Consider the following 22,213-nt stretch of genomic DNA (forward strand, 5'->3'; position numbering starts at 1 on the left):
AGCTCCTAGCGTTGTAAGCTTTGATAACCCCAGTTCCAGTTGAAGTGGCAGTGGAGAGGGGTGAATTAAAATAAATTACATTAGAGACCCATTGATACTTGCTATCAGACCATTGAGTCGATTATTTCAAATGGTTTAGAAGCAAACATACTTACTTGGCAGAATAGCGTCTTTATCTCTGAGCGGCGCAGATAGTTTGTTCTGTACTTCCTGTAAATCTGATTTCAAAAAATGCTCAACTTCTACTCTTTGACCTGAAGTAACCTTGTTTTTAATCAAAATCGCCTCTATTTGTTCTAAGGCTTGTTGTGAGTCAATGAATTTTTTCTCCAACTTAGATATTTCTTCTGTGCGTTTGAAACTAAAATAGAGAAGACTCTAACAATTCTGAGTTCATTACTTTTTGCAAGTTGTAAGAAAATGCACTATTTATATGGAAAACAAAGGAAACAAAAACACTTGAAATTCTGGAGACGAACGTAATCTCGTCATCTGTCAAAACCAGGCATGGCCCCAAATAGTCTATTTACAATATAATACCTGACGGAGAATAATTTCACGTAATATCAGATTGAACTTGTTTTGTCGAAAAAGATTCCAGATTACCTCATACATAGCTGAAAGACTCACCCATGGATTACTTAAGCCCAAAAAACTGCACGAAGCAAAACTTGCGTTGGCCAAAATTTATATATATATATATATATATATATATATATATATATATATATATATATATATATATATATATATATATATATATATATATTATCCAAAATATATATATCAAAAAACTTTCTACCATAAATTTGTCCAGGAGCGTTAAATAGAACAGCAAAGACAATCGATGGACACGGAATCCAATGGGGAAGTAAAGCTTTCCAGGATTTAGATAATGCTGATGAATAAGCATCCTATATGAAAGTGTTAGCAAAATGAATGAACTTTTAGAGGTTTTGCAAGTTCAAGATGCAAGAAAATATTCGAAAGGTCATGTTAAGAAGACTAAATCGCTAAGGCTAGGAATAAGACAGGATGACAATTTGACACTGGGTAACAGAAAGATCGATTAATTGGACGACTTTACTAACCTAGGTAGTATTATTAGTAAAGACGGCTACTGTAGTAAAGATGTTAAAGGTAGCAAACCAGTCTGCAAACTAAAATTAGGATATTGGAAGCTAAAGTTACAACAGTGGTCAAATATGGATATCCTCTGAAAACGGAGTAAGATTTGCTAGATATTTTCCAAAAAAGTGCCTACGGATTGTTTTGGATACCCGACTGACTGACCATATCTCAAACAGTAAGCTGTCCTAATAGTGTGGTTCAATAACGCTTTTTAGGATTACAATGAGAGAAAGATTGAGATAGCTAGGGCAGGTTCTTCAGATGAAGTCACAGGTTGTCAAAACTTGTCCTTTTTGGCCAACCGTCTAGGGCTAAACAAAAAGCAGGTCGTCCTCAGTTAGGGTCTAAGGATATTGTAAGGAGAGATTTAAGGGAGATGGAAACTTTCAGGGAAGGTGTGAAGAGAGGGGTGTTGGATAGAATAGGTGAAGGAGAAGAGTTTGTAGCTGTGGGCCTCAGGCGACTTGGTCCTGGGATAAGTTGTTAGGAGTAGTAGTAAACTGTTCTTTACTCAACCAAAGTTGAGCGTTGCCTTTAATAATGAAAGACTGATTTCAATATAAGCATGAGGGGGGGTGGGATTTCTACTCCTTCCAGAAGGAGCCATAGTATTTAAATATCTTTGTAAACTAAACTAACTAAAAGCAAATGCAACTACGACAGAAATAACAACTCAAACATACAGCAACCAGAAATTATTATAACCAAATCAGTGAGAGCCAAAACAAACATAAATCAAATAAAACAATCAATTATAATGGTTGAAGATATTTCAATCAAAATAAATAATCTTTCAACTTCAACTTAGAAACGAGTAATCAAGTTAAACTTAAAAAAAAGAATGCCACCACAAGTAAAAGGAGGGCTAACTTCCTCTTAGGCCTCTCGCCTCTCTCCGGGTTACTGGCGAATATTTATGTAGAGCATATTGAAAGTTGGGCGCTAAATTCGCATTTCTTGAAACATGTCTTTTGGGGACAATACATGGATGACGTACTTTCACTTTGAAATTACGGGGAAAATGAACTTTTGGTTTTTTAGACCACCTTAACACATATGATAGGAATTTACAGTTTACCTTAGAAATTGAAATTGCACATAAAATCTCATTTCTAGATGTGCTAGTTATTCGTAGCTTAGATAAACTCAATTTTACTATTTACAGAAACCAACACAAAACCATAGATATTTACATTTTATGTCAAACCACCCCCACAACTTAAAAGAGCTGTCGTAATCTCTGTCGTTGATTATGCCCTAAACATTTGATCTGAATCCTACATCACAGCAGAACTAGACTTTATCGGGGACATGCTTTCGAGAAACGGGTATCCTCTTTTATTTATCAATAATACAATTCACTGTACGCGAAATATTCACTTTCTGTGTTTCTTCAGTATTTTCAGTTGGCCTTTAGAAACCCATTTTCGATCGTTTTCATTCTTTATGTTAGGGCTAGAGTTCATACCATCAAGACTTCAATTAGCTCACCTTCCCAGAATAAAACCTTGCACATAAGAAGCAATAAAACTACCTACCTATTAATATACGTTTCCACTGTGAGGGGTATATCATAGTTAATTACAAGTGATACTTGTTGCCAGTAAATTGGACGAACTGGAAGAAGATCTGTTGTGATGAGAAAACGAGACGATCCAGAGCAGAATTTACGCAGAATTCTCTCGCGCTCTTTTTGGTCCATCTGGTCATGCTGCAGAAAATTTTTTTTTATAGTTTTGAGCAAATTAATTAACAAATAATGAATAAAATATTAAAAAAAATTTAATACTTTAAAGAAAAAGAGGCAGTACTTTCAAACAAACTTGGCTAAATATCTAAGAGGAGATCAAATGGTAAATAACAGCATGAGAACCATTTATCTAGATTTCCAGAATTCTGCATGCTTTTCTTCTGATTTTACTTGCCGAAAACAACAAGAATAGATAGATAGATAGATAGATATATGTTTATTTACAACAAGAATTAAACCATATAAAAAAACAGCGCAAATGCCGAATGGCATATATAGAAAGAAAAGAAACAATAGACAAACAAAAAAATCAACAGATATATAATAACCTTTATATTCTACACCCTATACCTTATTCATAATCCATTCACATAAATCTAAATATAAACAAGTGCAGCGTTAATCCATCCGAGTTAAAATACACTGGAAAAAATAATGAAAACTAGTGGCAAAAACTAAAACTAGTGGCATGAAAATTACTTTTAACATGTTTCTCCCCCCTCCTAGAAAAATCCAATACACCTTCCCCTTAAGATAAAGACGAAATTTTTGCACTACTCAATATTCCAGTTCATTATAGGTCTAACAAGATACTTAAAAATTTAAGCAGCTAATCCCACGCCTAAGGCAAAATAATTTTGAGAGTGCTTGGGGGGGGGGGCAACTTTTTATCGACCATAAAGATTAATGAATCATGGGAAAAAATGGAATCAGTTCACCTTAGTTAGTATTGTTGTGGTTTATATAAATAGGATTTTATTAACGTTATAATATTTAAAAGACCCTTAAACTTATTAAATGAGAAAAAAGTTTTGTTAATATGAAATAAAGAAACAAGAAGCTTCAAATTAAAACAAACAGAAACTATTGCGTGTATAGTGGGAGTTGCCTCCTTCTCGGTAAAACTTTTTTTTCGATAAAACTTGATAAACTCCTCACGCTAAACTGTTTTAGTAACTTTACAACAGCTTCTTATTGTTCTAATTAAACAGCCATCGTATTTCACGAGTCGTTCTTAAGGAATTGGGACAAAAAGTCAAACTTTAGCTTAAACAGCGATGCATTGAGAAGGCAGAGCCCCCTTTACATATGTAATATATTATGCAAATTTCTTTGGCCACTGAAATAGGCATTACAACTTTTGATTTCCGTTCAAATGAGCCCTCTTCAGATATTCTAGAACCGTTAGTTCTATACAATCATCCCGGAAAAATTAAATAAACACCTATCCGTGATCATTCTTATGGCAAAAATGTAAAATCAACATTTTGAAGATAGGAGTTTGGGGTGTTTCGCCCCTTTCCCGAAAATCAAGCAAATTTTTTCAGGCTCGAAGCCTTTGATGATTAAAATTAAACTTAATGAATTTTATATATTTGGAATCCACATAATAAGCAAATTCTTTTAATATATCTAATGAAACCGAAATTTCTTTTGCGATAGTTTTGACTGCTATTGAGCGGCGTGATAACGAACTTCTAATTCGTTATCGCGAACAGCTTGAAAGAATGCCTATAAGGTTTTGTATCTGGTAATATAGGGATGTTAACAAATAGGGGAAATGTCACATCTAAACAGAAAAATAAAACAAGTATGAAGATTAAATATAAGGATTTATTGGTGAAAAATTGAGAAAAAGAAAATCTTTTGTAGTATATACAGAAAAAAAACATTCTTTTGACTAAACCAGTAAATTTTCTCGGATTCTTGAACTGGACATACTTGAAAATAGTGGATATCAAAAAGGCATATCTATATATGTATTGCAGACAAAAGCTATAGTCTTCTTGTGTTGATTTTTTTTTTTTTTTTTTTTTTTAGCGAAAATAAAACCCACACACACGCTTGAAAAAATTTGTTATTGGTATCATGACTCATTTCCTCTTTTTCTTTATTTTTCAAGTAGCTTAAGAGCTTTCAGTGACTGTATATACGTCAATAAATAGAGAAAAAAGACTTTTATTTACTACATCAATTTATACCTAAGGTTTGCTAGGTTGTTCTTGAGATTTGTTATAAACGTGAAAAAAATAAATCTCTTTACCGCAAGAGAGCCAAGTTTTTCAAAAAACCTAAAGAAAGACCTAGCAGAGTTTGACTCTGTATTGACATAATCAGCAAAAGCGATCTTTTCCCCCATTTATTGATACATGTACAGTAACTAAAGACTCTAGGAGTACTTGTTAAACAAGAAAAATACTTGTGAAATCAATGCAAGTCCCAAAATCCATACCGCATTTTCACCCTATTATTTAGTCTTGTCAAATAAAAATTCATATATTACTATCTTTTAGTCATAAAAAATTGGATTAAATACACAAAAAAGTCTTACCATTGACAAAAAATTAGTTGGCTCAATAGGGAGACACAATACTAGTTGATTCATTATTTCATGAACCACATCAGCCGAACTGCAAAAAATTATAGCCTGGGTAACATGTAATGTGTCGTAACGTTCACGTTCAGACACAGTGTTATACCAGGTACGAGCAAAAGCAATGATGGCTTTTCCATTTGCACGTTCCCATGTAGAAACAGTAACGTAAAAATGTTGAATATCTGCAATTAATAATGAATCATTAGAAGAGGGTACTACACTTGGTATAAAACGGAGTAATAGCTTTTAATTTGCGGTTTTATATAGAATCGACAGTCAATCTACAAACTGAAGAGCTCTAGCAACCTTTTGAGGGCTGAAAACCAGTTGGAGGGTTATTTATCGGATCTAGCTTCTTCTGTACCAGAAAGTCATACATTACCTCAAATCGATATTTCAGAACCAACATTTTAGTCAGAACTATAGAAAGGCTAAAGAAAATGTCTGTTAGGGCAATATGATAAGCCCAGTCCAAGTTGGAAAAACACGAAACAAACACTACAGGACAAAACCACCCAAAGCTAGCTTAGCAGGAAATGTGTTTCAGTTTTAGGGTTGTATGATTAAAAGGCATGGGTGAGCCACTTGAGTGCATGTCCTTCAATTCCCCCAACCCTAAATTCTCATATATAGAAGTTTTGTAATTTTTTCGACGGAGGATAATTTAGCATAATTTAGGGAATGCAACTATAAGTTAATCACAATGAAATAATTCGGATCAAAGTAAGGCTGTTCAAAAAATTCTTACACTGAGCATAAATTTTACCTTACCGTTCGATCCAAAATCGTATTAATAACTAATCATTTAAATCGTGTTTAAGGGCTTTTGAGCAAGTTTAAGTTCAAGTTCTATTTATTTTCATAAGATAACAATAACAAAAACAATATCCCAAAGGGCTCAATGGCCCGTTATTTGGGAAACGGCATACAATAAATAAAGAATCATAAAACTTGTCATAAACATACTAACCAACATCTAAATATAAAAATATAAGGAAAAGAAATCAGCGCGGATCAAAACTTGATACTAATTTCAATATAGAAATCAAATGCCAAGCACATTGCAATTTAAAAATAATGGATCTTTCAGAACTTGCTTGTCACAACTTGCTTATCACAACTTGTTGGAGCTATCACAACTTGCTTGATACTAATTGCAATATAGACATCGAAATGCAAAGCACTTAGCACTTTTAAAAAAATGGAACTAACACAACTTGCTGATTTTAGTCATTCAAAATTTTTTAATCTATATGATATGAATGTAAAGGGAAGGTTTTTAAGCAATTTCCCAAAATTTGGTTCCAGGGCACATTCAAGAATTATTTAAGGAATGGTCCTTAATAATTAAAATAGATTTCCACCAAATTTAAGGGCTAAAATTGATATATAGAATCATAGATCAAACAAAATTATATTTATTTCTCAGTAGTGAGGTATGATTTCTACCAAATTTTTTTTTTCGGATTTCCTAGCTTGGTAAGATCATACATCATAAACTTATAAAAAAAATGCAGACATTGCAAATCAAGACACACTGAGGACAGGTATTATTATTTCCACCAAAATTCGTATTAGAAGATTTCTAAGCTTGCTCATTACAATTATAAAGTTAATATTATAATCTGTTTATATTTACGACATATATTTAATATTCATGATATACTTGACGTCTTGACGGCAAATTTTACAGTGTTATTATGTACAAGTTCTAAAAAAAATATCTACAAAATTATTTTGTACAAAAACAGTTCGAGGTTTTGGAAGAAACTGTTGATTTATGGGACATAAATGAATTTTACTATTTGAGGTTTTTCTGTTGAGAAAAAGCGCTCAAAAAAAAAGTGATCTAGGGTTTCATTGGCAATCTGCCACAATTAACACAATTTAAAGGATTGATCGTTAAGGCCTCAGTAGTATAGATATTAATTCTTCTACAAAGCATCATGCTTCATAAGGCAGCAATGTTTAAATATTTTTTTTTTATAGTTCATTCATATAAGCACCACGTAAGTCAGTGAGATTCTATGACTTTTAGATCCTATCAGAATCATTTTAAATTATTCGTCAAGTTGTTTTCAGCTTATCATGTTTTCAGTGTTATCTGATTTTTGGGTCTTATTTCGGTTAGAATTTTACGAAAAAAATAGGTCTTACCCTCCTAGGTCAATTCTTATTCTGTTTTTACAGTTCAATTTCTTTTAAATTAAAATGTAGGAAATTCTATTATCTTCTGTTTCAATGCAACAGTTCTTGAATTTTTTTTTAGGGTATTTTTGGACAAATTTATAGGGACGCCTACTCCACTTTCAAATTCCAAATATAATGGGTTTCTAAACTTTGCTATAGCCACATTAAATATAGAATACAAGATTATTCTCATACTGAATTTTTATTTTTAGATTGAATTCTGTAGTTCAATCTATAAAATCAAGACTTACCCTCCAATGTTAACTCTTCTTGTTTAATCAAAATGCGGATAGGGTCTCTCATAATAAGTTTAGTAACTTCAACAACGTCGTCTACATCAAAATCGTCGTCAACGTCGTCTTCATCGTCTACATCAAGATCATTCTCATTATATTTCCCAAAAAGTTCATCTTCTCCAACATCATTTGGCATAATAGTAGACAGCAGGATAACCTGGATATTTTTGCTAAAATGCTTAAAAATCTCATAAATCTGATCCTTGAAACCACGAGACAACATCTTATCAGCTTCATCAAGTACAACAAGTTTGATATACTTGGTATCTGGAAAACAACAACTGACATTATTTTAAAGCACCCATAAAAAAGACTTTTGCGTTAATATACCGTATTTCATGGTATTTTGTATATCCCCCTGTATGTGCAATATGTAGACTAAACGTGACATACAAAACTGAGGTAACGAATCCAAGCTTACTGAAGAAAAAGTTTGAATTTGAAACATAAGAATTAGTTCATACGCGTATCTTCATGGAGTTAGAGGAGGGAAGGCCCCAGTAGCACTGGATGTAAATACCCCCTTCCCTCTAAAATCTAAAAATTTTAACTTGAAAGATATTTTTAAAGAGGTTGCTATGATAAAAAATTATTCTGTGGATGTTAAGAAAAAACAATAACACGTATAGAGCAACAAAGCTAGAAACGTTGTAGATATAGCATGGCATAATATGAGCAAAAATTTTCAAAAGCATAAGCAACAGCCGAATCGGTATCAAAATATTTTCTCACAGATCCAAAGATATTGACTATGAAATCTGATTGTTTGGATCGTTTAAGTGGAAGCTTACGCTACCGCATATATGTATATTGACTATGGGTCTGATATTTTCAGACCCAAAAACCTCCCAAAAGACGTATCTTGCATGATTTTTTGTATTATTTATTACCCTCCCCGTAGTGGATTTAAGAAGGAGCTGACGGCTTATCTGCAACTTTATACTGACAGAATTCGCCACAAGTACCCCTATGCTGCAATTACCTTATGTGGTGATTTTAATGAGCTAGACCAAAAGTGGCTTAGCGCTGCTCTTAGTCTTGACCAGGTAGTAAAGTCACCTACACGCAGTGATAAAACCCTAGACTTGATTTTTACCAACGTTGAAGATTACTACTGTGTCCCGAAAATAGCCCCTCCATTAGGGGCAAGTGACCATCTATGCATCTTTTGGACCCCTTTATCATCCTTTCCCCCTAAACCATTGATCAGTTATTCATATAGACCCATTACTGACGAGAAGATTACCCATTTCAAAGTAAAACTTAGCTCCAAATCCTGGGCCAATATCCTATGTCTTACCAATGGTGATGAAATGGCTTTTAAGTTTTCAGCTGAACTTTTCCAGTTATACTGTGACACCTTTCCAGTGAAAAAAGTCAGTTACAAATCCAATTGTAAACCATGGATAAATAAAAAAATTTTGTGCCTAATAAATGAACGTGATAGACTCTTTAAGGAAGGATTTTTCCAGGAATCTCGAAAACTTCGAAACATTATTATTAGTGAAATTCGTAAAGCAAGAAAAGAGCATGGTGCTCACGTGCTCAATAAGTTACTGTATTCGAACCCTAAGAATTTCCACAAATGTATCCAAGATCTCATGGGAAAGGTCTCTTCTAAGTTTCTCTTACTGGATAGTAATGGCAACCCAGTGAGTGCAGACATCATAAACGATTATTTTACTTCAACTTGTAAAACTCACCCGCCACTCCAAAATATGCCGGCCAACAGTGCAGTGAGTGACATTCCTGTGATTAGAATACTTCAGACCCAGCTTAAACTCGAAAATCTTGATACAAATAAGTCGGTTTACCCAGGTGATATCCCTACCAAATTGATTGTGAAATGTGCCCATTATTTAAGTGTACCTCTAACTGCAATTTTTAACCAATGTCTTGTAGATGGTATTTTTCCAGTGTGTTTTAAACGAGCTATTATATCACCTATACCAAAAAACAAGACCCCAAAAGTCCCCTCTGACTTAAGACCAATATCAAAAACCTCTATTTTCTCTAAAATTTTTGAAAGTTTTATTTACAATTTCCTCTTTGATGATATTCAAGATAAAATTAACCCAAATCAGTTTGGCTTTAGCCCGAATCATAGCACCACCCATTGTTTATGTCATATACTTGACACTGTTTTCAAACATCTTGAGTTAAGTAGTTCCTACGTTGAGGCTGTTTTTGCTGATATTAGTAAAGCCTTTGACAACTTGGATCATCAGACAGTTATTGATAATGCAAGGGCTTTAGGTGTCGGAGATTTTGTTTTACGTATAGTAGCTAGTTTTTTATCTGGTCGTGAGCAATGTGTAGTCCTCCCTAACGGAGATTCATCTGGTTTTACATCAATTTCCTGTGTAGCACCCCAAGGGACTAAATTGGGTCCTTTAGCATTCTTAATTGTTTTTAACAATGTTTTACCAAACTTTGACAACACTTTTAAATTTGCGGATGATTTGACATTACTTAACCTTGCTCAAAGACTTTGGGCGTTAAACTTGACTCACTCATTAACAACTTAAGAATGATCTTGCCAATGTTAAACTTGCGGAGCAACACATGCAACTACATCTGATGGGTAATAAATGTGTTTTCTCCCATATTACATTTGCAGATGCCTTGTGATTATTGTACGTTACTTTTTTTAAGGTCAACGTGTAATTAGAGAACTACTTTAAATATCATTTCTTGGTGTAGAGTTCATTTTCGTATATCAGAACGTGCATGTCTTCTTGTTTGCTTTTCACGTCGTTAAAAGCCTACAAAACAACAAACATGGAAAGTTAAAATTTAGAAAAAAGTAAATAAAACTGGAAATACGGTTTCAAAATTAGGATTTCTTGTGTAATTTCCCAAAAATCTATGAGTGACACATAACTTTTTATTTGGATGTTAAAGAGACAATATGAAGTAATATCAATATTCAAAGTGATTTCATTTATAAAGTCTAGCTTTGAAATTGTGATATTTTAGTTAGACAAAATGCAGGAAATTCATAAAATCAAAACTTTAAAAAAAGAAGGAGTCGCCATACTTAAACCTATCTTTAGTATCTTTAGGGCTATTCCAAGACAAAAAGTTGTTTCCCGACGTTCTTAATATCTTCCTTCTTTTCTTGGGCCTATCTAACGTACTTCATCTCACCTGGCTCTAATTCTGGCCCCTTAGAAAAAAACTAGCACATCACGCTCTTTGACGTTTTTAGAATCTTCCGTTCTTGTCTAGGCTATCTAACGTACCTCCAAGGTTCTTTAGTCCTTTTCCAAGCATGATTATCGCAGCTAGATCTAATTCTAACTCTGTAAAAGTCAAAGGCTGTTCCAAGACCAATAGACCTTTTCCCACGCTTTTAGTATCTCCCATCCATATTTAGGCTTATCTAATATTCCTCCAAGCCTCTTTAGTCTGTTTTCAACCATGTTCATCTCACCTTGGCCTCAAATAGTGTATGTTGGTGTATTAGCCCCTTTAAAACTTTTAACTATAATTGAAGTTTCAAAAGAAAACTAAAGTGCAAATTCTGCTCATCGTTTTGTGTGTTATTAGCAAAAGTTAAAACTTCCAGCTTCACATTCTAGTGGTAACCTTCTAGTTCTTAATGCATTGGTTTCAAAGACACATAATACGTAAATAGATTGGTTCTGAAGTGTGCTTTGACGGAATAGTATGCCAGCAGGTCTGGTTGGCTTAAATAAGCTTTAAATCGTGCCAAAAGGAAAATATCTCTCTGCCAGGTTTCGGATTGTCTCTATGCTATGTCTGGAAATAAAGGGTATTTAAAGAATTGAAATAGATACTTTGTGCTAACGCGTGAACAGTATTTGCTCCCCATGGAAGCGTTCCAAAAATAGAGAGTGTAAGAGGTTATTTGTGCTAACACGCAAACAGTATTCACTCGCTGGAGGAGTGGCATTTCTCTCTGTTTTTTTGGGCATATTCTACCCCTGCGAGGTCTTACCGTAACAAACTAGAAATAAGTTGGTGATAGCCTGTATGAGGCCTTTCTCCCTGTGAAGGTGCTTGGAATATTTACTCTGTGTGAGATCCTAGCGTAAATAACCTAGTAGCAAGATGGTAACAATCTTTTTGGATTCTTTCTTCCTGCGAGGGTATTTGGTTGATTCACTCTCGGTGAGGTCCTAGCGTAAACAACCGAAAAATAATTTTTACTCCGATACGATATGGCAAAACATCTAGTATCTGGCTTAACCCTTTCCCTCGCCTAACCCTTCCGCATAGGGTCCCTAGGAGATGCCTCAAAAGACTCGCGTGAACACTAACGACCCTAGTTGTAGACTTTAGAACCAAAATATTCCGTCGTATACCCATTAGAAATGTCGTTCAGGTACTTTTGGCTAGGTTGTGGTGAATCTGATGAGCCAGCATTATGTCACTGTAGGATTTATCGTGTGGATCTAAAAAATGAGTCATAATCATGCAAAAAAACTCGTACTTCCTAAGGAAAACCTCCTTAAACTTATTTTGAAGATATAAATGACCAAGAACTACACCTTTTCTAACACGTTCAAGAAAAAATTCCATTCAAATTTCGGGATTTTATTTTGACCTGATGGCAAGCCTGAATTCACAACTTATGACTATCGAATGTCAAACCGAAAACAAAATGAAGTACCAAGTAGTGTGGAATGATAGGAGAGAACAAACCTACCAGAAGGCAATCCGACTTGAGACAGGTGCCTTGACCAAGGCCTATCCAAGAAGGAGGTGGGAGTCCTAGTCCCCCCCCCCCGACAGATTTTGCCCAACTCGCAAAAAAGCAACAAAGTACATATAAACAACTTTTTATTACGTTTTGGAAGTCTTTTAGATACACTCCTCCACCTAAACAAATTACCTGAATGCAGCATTGGTCTTGACCCAGATGAATTTTCTTTACGTCAGTTTGGGTCGTTAACACTTGCTTTTATGACCCGAAAGACACAAAAATGCAAATTGTAAAAAAAAAAAAAATATTGACTCAAACATTTCCTTTCTCACTAATTGATTAAAATTTTACATAGGAAAATCAGTCAAGTGGAATTGATGTTTTGCTTCCTTTTATTGACATGAAATTATACTAAGTAAGTTTGAAAATCGATCAAGTTTTATGAAGACATATCAATTTATACACTCAGAAATAAGAAAATATAAAAGATTTGGATTAAGACATTACAAATATAAACCAAAGATATTAAAACGCATTTTTCAAAATTGAACTTTAGAATATTAATCTCCACTTTCTCTTCTCTATGAGACCGGAGGTATAATCTTCACACATTGTGATATTCACTTCTTGGGTAGTTCTTTTTTCTGCTTTGAATATATAATATCATACTGGCATTATTAATGCATCTGTGACGATTTCTGGATTCATGTAGCATGCTGTTTTTTCTTTTAGGTAAATACAACTAAACTTACAACACTTTTGGAGGTATGAAACTCTTTGTTAAAAAGTTTGAACAATAAATCAGCGCAAAAGAGAGAAAAAAAAAGAAAAGAATGATTACTGAAAGGAGGAACAAAAAGATTACTTACTCAGGGCACGCCGTGAGATCATGTCAAAAACCCTACCCGGAGGTCCAATAACTATATGCACTCCTGAGCTGCTTAATATTTTCAAATCCTCGCAGGCACTTGTGCCATTAACGAATGCATGACATTGTGTGCCCATTTGTTCACCTAAAAATACCATAGTCACCTAACAAGAGTGGTGTACAGTGTCGCGCTCACAACATATACACACACTTAAATAATTATTTCATCGACAGTATCTTATTAGACCATTGCTTAATATACCAGTACTTCATGCATTAACTTCGAACTTAATCACACAAGCCACACTATAATCAGATACTCGACCACATCGTTCTGCAGGGGCGGCCGTAGAATGAATTTGAGAAGCACCCTGGAGTGGTCTAACACGCGTCTAGAACATGTTTGACCTAAAATAAGACTATTGTGGTTGCAGCAGTAGCTGAAATCGTGGTTGCAGCAGTAGCTGCGGACTAGCAAGACAAAAACGTCCCATAATAATAAAAAAAAATAGCCTGAAGCCTGTAAAATGGTTGCGGTGGCAGCTGCAATTTAGTAGGAGGCGAACACGCCCCATAGCAACAAAACAAAAGCCTAAAACCCCCTAAAAAAGGTATCTGATCAAAACAAAATACAACATTAAAACCACCTTGACCGAAAGCCCTATACAGAGAGCTTACAGTACCTTCGCTCGAACAGGAAGGAAAGTCCATCGGCTTAAAAAAACAAAGAAAGTGGCTGCAACCTTTTACATTAAAAGCATCTTTTACTTTTTCTCTTTTTCTCCGCAGCTGGTAGGGCGCTGGAGCATCACAGCAAATTGTTTAATCGATCATTTTAAAGGAAATTACTACATATAGTCGCACTTGTAATTAAAAAAATTATATATAAAATACATTTTTTTTTACAGAACAGAATGCACTCTAGTCCCCAATAACTACAATATTAAAATACAACACACTCATCTTTTGACACATATTAAATAAAAAAAAACAAGTTTTTTTTAACGGAAAATAAGGAGCGACATTAAAACTTAAAACGAACAGAAATTACTTCGTGTGTGAAAGGGGCTGCTTCCTCATCAACGCCCCGCTCTTTACGCTAAAGTTTTTTACTATTTTAAAAAGTAGAGTTAAGAGAAAGAGTCAAACTTTAGCGTAAAGAGCGGGGCGTTGATGAGGAAGCAGCCCTTTTCACATACGAAGTAATTTCTGTTCGTTTTAAGTTTTAATGTCGCTCCTTACTTTCCATTAAAAAAACTTGTTTTTTTTTATTCAATTTCTGAACGTTTTTGAATTAATGCATGTTTTGATTTTGGCTCTCCGCAGATGAATAATTAAAACGAAATTTGTATATTTATTTTTTTAGCTAAATGGCTTTCTTATAGTTTTGATCGAATGATTTTGAGGAAAAAATGAGCGGGGGAGGAGGCCTAGTTGCCCTCCGATTTTTTGGTTACTTACAAAGGCTACTAGAACTTTTAATTTTTTACGAATGTTTTTATCAGTAAAAGATATACGTAACTTATAAATTAGCCTACGTAACGTACTTCTGTATTCTCATATTTTTATTACGTATATGAGGGGGTTCACCCCCTCGTCAGTACCTCGCTCTTTACACTAAAGCTTAAATTTTGTCCCAATTTCTTAAGAATGACCCCTGAATCACAAAAGCCGTAAAATAAATAGTTGAAATTACTAAAAATGCTTTAGCGTAAAGAGCGAGGTATTAGAAGGAGGTGAGCCCATCATATGCGTAATAATTTCTGTTCACTTTAAGTTTTAATTCTGCTCCTTACTTTCAGTTGAAAAAACTTTTTCATATTCATTTTTTCATTATTTTTTTTTAAATAATGCTAGACAATCCTGTGCTCCCTTCATGGAAATTTTCTTCCCCCATGATAAATTCCTCCAAGGAAAGTTCCCCGACATATCCCCCTTTTGTCAACCCCCCCCCCCCCCAACCAAAAGTCCCCCTGAAAACGTCTGTACACTTCCAAATAACCATTATTATATGTAAACACTGGTCAAAGTTTGTAACTTGTAGCCCCTCCTATGGGGACTGTGGGGGAGTAAGTCGTCCTCAAAGACAGAGTTATAAGGTTTTTCGACTATGCTGAATAAAATGGCTATCTCAGAATTTTGATCTTGTGACTTTGGGAAAATAATTAGCGTTGGAGGGGGCCTAGGTGCCCTCTAATTTTTTTGATTACTTAAAAAGGGCACTAGAACTTTTCATTTCCGTTAGAATGAGCCCTCTCGCAAGAGGACCACTGGGTCGATACGATCACCCCTGGGAAAAAACAAAACAAACAAACAAATAAATACGCATCCATGATCGGCCTTCGGGCAAAAAATACAAAATTCCACATTTTGTATGTGGTTTCCGCATGAGTGGTTTCCACAGAAGTTTCCGCATGAAACTTCTACAATAGGGTTCTCTGATACGCTGAATCTGAGGGTGTGATTTTCGTTAAGATTCTATGACTTTTAGGGGTTGTTTCCCCCCTATTTTCTAAAATAAGGCAAATTTTCTCAGGCTCGTAACTTTTGATGGGTAACACTAAACTTGATGAAACTTATATATTTAAAATCAGCATTAAAATGCGGTTCTTTTGATGTAGCTTTTGGTATCAAATTTCCTTTTTTTTGAATTTTGGTTACTATTGAGCCGGGTCACTCCTTACTACAGTTCGTTACTACTAACTGTTTGATTGTAACACAGGTATCTTTGAAAAGGCGATTCTCTGGAATAGGTGCTATATTTAAAAAGAAACAAAAAACGACAAAAGTAATCAATAGACCAGGAGTATCGAGAAGCAAAAAATAAGAGAGGCAAACAAAAGATCATGGAGTGTAATCGTAACAATGATGGCTACCAAAAAACAGAAATTGAGATTAAAAGAAATTTATGTTATTATATAAAATGCGATAATCGTTTTTATATTTTAACAATAAACCTGCCTTTTGAATTGAAGCAAGAACATTTTAGGATAAATTAATTTTATTTCAGCTATCAATTCTAAATCTTTGAATCTATATTTATAGTATATTAGCGAAAATTCTAAACTGCATAGTAGTCCCGACTTTGTTCTCTGCAAATTCCCAAACACCGGTATTTTCCTAGTAGGTGATGCTAATGACCTAAAGTTAAATTCCCTTTGTAGTTCCCTTAATTTAAAACAGATAGTAAAAATACCAACAACCTAAGGAAACACTACTCTTTATCTAATTTGCACGAATATTTTGCCCCCTTTAGGAAGAAGTTACCATTTTTATTTACTAACGAACCATCTTTCCAGCTTTAATCATACATTTTCTGTTACACAATTCTCTGATCGTTCAATTTCCAATGAAGGCCTTTTCGAGTTCGGATCTTGGATTACTAATGAAAACTGGCAAACTCTTAATGGGAATAATGACATTAATGTGAAAGTGTCTTACTTCCAAAATCTGATTAAAACCAAATACTTAGAATCCTTCCCTAAGAAAAAAGTAAAATCGTGTTCTAATGACAAACCTTACATTACTAGTCAGTAAAAAAGCAAATTAGACTTAAAATTAATCTTTTTGAGAATGGTAAAACATCTGAAGCTAACTTACTGCGTAAACATATAAAAAAAGAAATACGTAAATCTGCTTCTGCGCATTACAAATGAAAAGTCAACGATTTGTTGTCTACTAAGCCAAAACAGTGATACAATCGTACAAAAAAAAAATGTGGGAAAACACATAACAATATGGATTTCTATTTACAAGAAGAGCCCCTAGTTGAAGTAATGATCTGAATAAATTTATTTCCTCCATAGTTCAAAGCCTCCCTCTCCTCTCTATAAATACTGCTTATGAGCTATACCCTGTCAATTTCCCTATTATTTTGCCCTCAGATGTTGAGGGGAAAAATTAAAAAAATTAAAAAGTGCAACAACCGGCCACTAGACATCCCAATTATACTAATTAAAGCCTTTGCAGACACCCTTTCAGAGCCTTTGTCATTACTTTTTAATGAAATTACCTCTACTGGTAAGCTCTCTGGTTGTTGGAAATTAGGTCTTATTACTCCCGTAAAAAAGAAGGGAAGGAAACAAGATTTTGCTGGTGTCTGGCCCAATTCCCTTATTCCGGTATTTTCCAAGTTATATAAAAGCTTTTTAGCTGATTGGTTGAAAGTAAAAATGATCTCAAATGTTGACCAAAGGCAATTCAGAAATTTGCTCTCTACCTCTACCACACACTATCTGGTTCACCTTTTGGACACTATATGTAATAAACTTGAAAATCCCAATACCTGGCTCAATATTATCGCAGTTGACTTACAAAAAGATTTTGATTTAATTAACCACAATACATTAGTAAAAAAACTAACCAATGACTTCCTAGTTGACCCCTATTTAATAAGAATAGTTTCGTCCTTTCTAATAGAACGTAAGTCGTCAAATACCTGAATGTTTACTCTGACCCCCTCCCAATTTATAATGGTGTAATCCATGGAACCCCTTAGGCCCAATTTTATTTCTTACCATGATAAAAAGTCTTGGTGTCGATTTCCCGGATAGATTTAAATTCGTTAACGATTTAAATGTATTAGAAACATGTTTCAAAAATCTAAGAATTAACCCAATAGACATCTTGGAGTCAATATCAGAAGAAGCTGTTGCTAGTGATATGAGAGTCAACCCTTTAAAATCAACAGTTTTAACTATTAGTTTCCTATAAACTCCCCCTTCTTTCTCCTGTCCTATCCCCCCTTCATTGTCTGATAATACTATGAAATTACTGGGTGTTACCATTTCAAGCGACTTAAAATGGGATTGTCACGTTAATGATTTATTAAACTTGCAAATACTGCATTTTCTCTCCTCAAACTCCTTAATAAATTTAGATGCCCTAAATCACATTGTTTGAGGATTTTTCTCTCTTTTGTCGTCCTACTCTCGAATACACTTGTCTTGTTTCGCATCCTGGCATTTCCAATGAATCGTCGGATAGAATAGAGGCAGTTCAAAAAAGGTGCCTAAGAATTATCTTCAATGAGGGTAAAGTGCCTTCCATTTCCTTTCTTCGGAGAGCAAATCTAGTCACCCTTAAGGAAGGGAGAGCACAAATGTCCTTGCGTTTTGCCCACAATACCGTTCATAACCCTCGTACTACTTTTCTTTTCCCAAGTGATCATTTACCCCCTCCCGAACTTGCCCCCCTCCCACGTTTTGCTTCAAGAACCCCCCCCCCCCTTTTTGTCCCAAAAAGAGTTACCACTGAAAGATATAGAAGAATGTTCATCCCTAATATAGTTGAAATTTTAAATCAGTAGCCCCCCCCCCTTCTCACTTTAATTTTATCTTATAGATTTAGTATTTATTTTTCAATTGCGTACTTTGTAATGCTTTCTAGACGGACTTTTGTATAATTTTGTTTTTCCCTGTTTAACTTTACGAATTTTTAACGATTGACTTTTTATTGATTGCAATTCTGTAATTTTGTACTGACACTAAAGTGCGAATTCGGCCCTTTTGAGCTTGTGATAGCCGCTTTTTTGAAATAAAATCTTATCTTATCTTACCTGAAAATTTTTAAATAATTTTCTTTTATTTTAGTTCTCAGTCCAGGATATCTAAAGTTATTAGATAAACTGCAAACACATTTTTAGTGTCTTGGCAACAATTATAATTTCAGAATTGAAACTAAAAAATTATAATTTCAGACTTGAAACTAAAAAATACATAAGAACTTTAAGATAAGTTTTATTTTAGTCTTTAAGCATTTCGTAAAGCCATTATCAGTAAAAGTTATAAAGATCACTAAACACTAAAATTTCTTAGTAAAAGCTATTAGTTTCTCAAGTGAACAACGTAAACGAAAGAAAAAACAGGAAAAGTATCAGAGCCGTGCAATTCAAATATTTACGGTAAGAAAACAGCAATACAAAAGAAAAAAAAGAGATAGCATCCTAAAATATCAAAAAAGCATATTCTAAAGAGACAAAAAAGTTATGTGTACTGCATCATTTCTATGAAATTAGAAGCAGAGGAAGATTTTGCTACCTTCATTAGAAATTCAACTTACATTTAGGCAATGACAAAGAAGAAAACTTACAACTCAAGACTTTGGATGAACCCTGTTAATGAACTCTCTCAGACAGATCTAGTAAATGAACCGTAAACTATGTGTGGACCGGATGTTGTTATGTTGTTCTGTATAAATATATTAGTTTTAATTTTATTCTTAGTATTTCTGCTGATGCGATCGCTGCACATATGATCGAAATATCGAGACTTTTGTATCTGTTTTCGCTGTCTAAGGACTGGACTTATTCCATTTGAACATTTATTTGTAAGCCAGAAGTGTTAGCAGAAATACAAAATATTTTTGGAACGTCAATATTTAGAAAAGTCAGAATTGCAGTGGATCCTCTCATAGCAATGGAAAAAGCAGTGCGAGAAGCTCAGGAAAAGGGCAACACTAACCAAATGACAGTATGTGCATGCTACTACTAGTACTATTACGGCGAGATTTTCAAGAAATATTGAGGAAGATGTTGAGCTAAATTGAAACACACTATGTAGGTCCAAATGTTTTAAAAGGTGTAACAGCAATGTTGCGCAAACAACCTGGAGTACTAGGTTGAAACTTTCAGTGTACGTTTAGGGGATGTTGTACCAACTAAAAGATACTATGTGAGGAATGTATAAAAAAGAGGAGCTTAGGCTTGGAATGGAAAATTTACCTGCTATGGATGAGTTAATTTACTTGGGGTGTAGGTTAACAAAGGAGGGTAAGTGGGGCGAGCTTGTAGAATTAGTTGAAAAAATGGAGAAAACGGTAACAGGAATGGTGCTAAGTAGTCGCTTCAGGTCAGTAGGTCTTTGAGATATTAAGTTACAGAAGCGGGTGTTTGAGACAAGATTAGGTCGGTAATGGAGTATGGAGCAGAAGTTTGGAGGTTTTATAAGGGTGTTATATTAGAAAGATTACAATTAAATTATTATAGAAGGATGCTAAGTCTAAGTGAGAGGTTTAATAGCATAGTTATTAAATGTAATTAGGAAATTTTGTTGTTGGGAAATAGGAGGTTATCAAAAATGGTGAAATATTGGGAAAGAGCGGTAAGTATGGAAAAGCATAGGGTAGTGACGGAAGCTTTGGCGGAGTCTCTGTTAGATGGAAGAAGATGTTAGTGCATGGGGCAGATTAAGACAATTTTGGATTTATTTGGAATGTCAGGTGAATGCAATAGAGGGCATGGTGGGGGTAGGCAAGTGGGAGTATTGTCCCAGCAGGGATATTCTATTTTAGTTGATCAAGAAATACAGATGGGGGGGTGCCAGATAAGAATTCTGATTCTCTTGGGTTGTATTCTTGGGTAAAAGAGGCATGGGAAGAGGAAATATATTTTAGAGCTGGGCTATCTAGGGTGAATATTGAGTGGGTAGTTTCTTGTAGAGGTGGTTTCATGCCACTTGGGGGAAGGAGGCGATATTTGGAAAGGGTTGAAACGAAGTGGTCTTACACTTGCCCGAAGTGTGGGGAATGGGAGAATATTAGCATCAAGAATCTAGCACGGTTTATTCATGTTGGTACAACTCATCGTGAGAGTGTCATAGGATAACTTTGTCTTTGTTTGTTTGTATTAATGTTTTTGAATGGTTTCTGGATTTGTATTGTTTTTTTTTGGCGATGGTCCTGCAGGGCTTTTCAAGTCAAATATACTATATACTATATATACTATGCATGCAACTACCACTAATTCCACTGCTGCTTCTATTACTAATGCTAAGGTTAAGGGTGAAAAGGAGATAATTTCAGGAAACGTTGAGGGATATGTTGGACTAAATCAGAACACATAGTGTGCATACAGGTTATCGAACGGATATCGACAATATCTCATAAATGGCTTAAAGTTTTAAGCTAAAACTATCAGGGTATTAAAAGGGAAATTTGAACTAGAGCAAAAAAGACACAATGTGAAAACTATTACTCCTTACTACTAATATTGTTACTATGACCACTGCTATTTCTAATGCTAAAGGTATTCGTTAAGCTTTCAGGGAGCGATAAGGGAGGCACTGAACTGAATCAAAGCATAATATGTACATTCGGGTCATCAAAGGGTTTATTGGCATTATACCAGCAACGGCTCCGAGCATTTAGTTACAGCTCCCAGGGCCATAATTATTACTACAATTTTTGCAACGGCTTCCACTACTACTACTGCGACTATTGAAATAAATCAAAATAGTTTGCATGAATCCAGGTTGCAAAAATAGACCAGGTTGTCAAGATATCCAAGAGAGTTATCTTAGGACTAGATTGGGATACAAAATTGTAACTTTCATGAACACTAAAAAGCACTATGTGCATGCTGGCTGTCAATAGGACACTTCAGGAATATCTCAAGAACGACTGAGAACTTTCACGGCTTCTAGTTTAAATTCGAACTATCACGGCTAATAGTACTGAAATAAATAAAGAGGATACAAGTGCAACCTGGTTGTCAAAATAATATAACTACAATGTCTTAGAATCCAAATAGGGTATTAAGTTTTATTTTTTGAAAAAGTTAAGGAGGAGTGAAACTAATTCAAAAGATGCTATGTTTGTCCAGACTTTCAAAAGGGCATAGTGTTTATTATTGAGATTTTTTCCAACAATAGTAAGCCCAAATATGGATTCTGAAAGGGAAAAACTGAAAAGATTTAAAATGCTCTTTTCTTTACCAACGAAAAAGACTGTGTCAATAAAAAACGAACAGAAATTAATTAAAAAACTTTATCCACGAAAAAGTTTGTCAAAGAAAAGTAAACAGTTATATTTAAACAAATGAGCAAAAATAAAGTCAAATAAATTTCTATTCGTTTTAGTTTTCATTTCTTTATCAAGGATAATTTATGAAAATTTTGTGTTTAAAAAATTATTTGACTCTATTTCTCCTTAC

General features: G+C 34.4%; 1 protein-coding gene across 1 annotated transcript in view; it reads right to left on the bottom strand.

Annotated features, from left to right (window-relative positions):
• Positions 1 to 155: 155 nt before the first annotated feature.
• The window catches only part of LOC136037008 (nucleolar RNA helicase 2-B-like), a gene marked incomplete at its 3' end in the record, with an annotated part of 60,586 nt that continues 38,528 nt past the window's right edge, over positions 156 to 22,213 (bottom strand). Inside the window, 5 exon segments of the mRNA XM_065719418.1 lie at positions 156 to 361; positions 2,670 to 2,842; positions 5,214 to 5,440; positions 7,700 to 8,011; positions 13,286 to 13,429. Coding sequence (XP_065575490.1) covers positions 156 to 361; positions 2,670 to 2,842; positions 5,214 to 5,440; positions 7,700 to 8,011; positions 13,286 to 13,429 — 1,062 coding nt within the window.

Source organism: Artemia franciscana, chromosome 16 (genome assembly GCF_032884065.1).
Source record: "Artemia franciscana chromosome 16, ASM3288406v1, whole genome shotgun sequence".
In the NCBI taxonomy this organism is placed as follows: Eukaryota; Metazoa; Arthropoda; class Branchiopoda; order Anostraca; family Artemiidae; genus Artemia; species Artemia franciscana.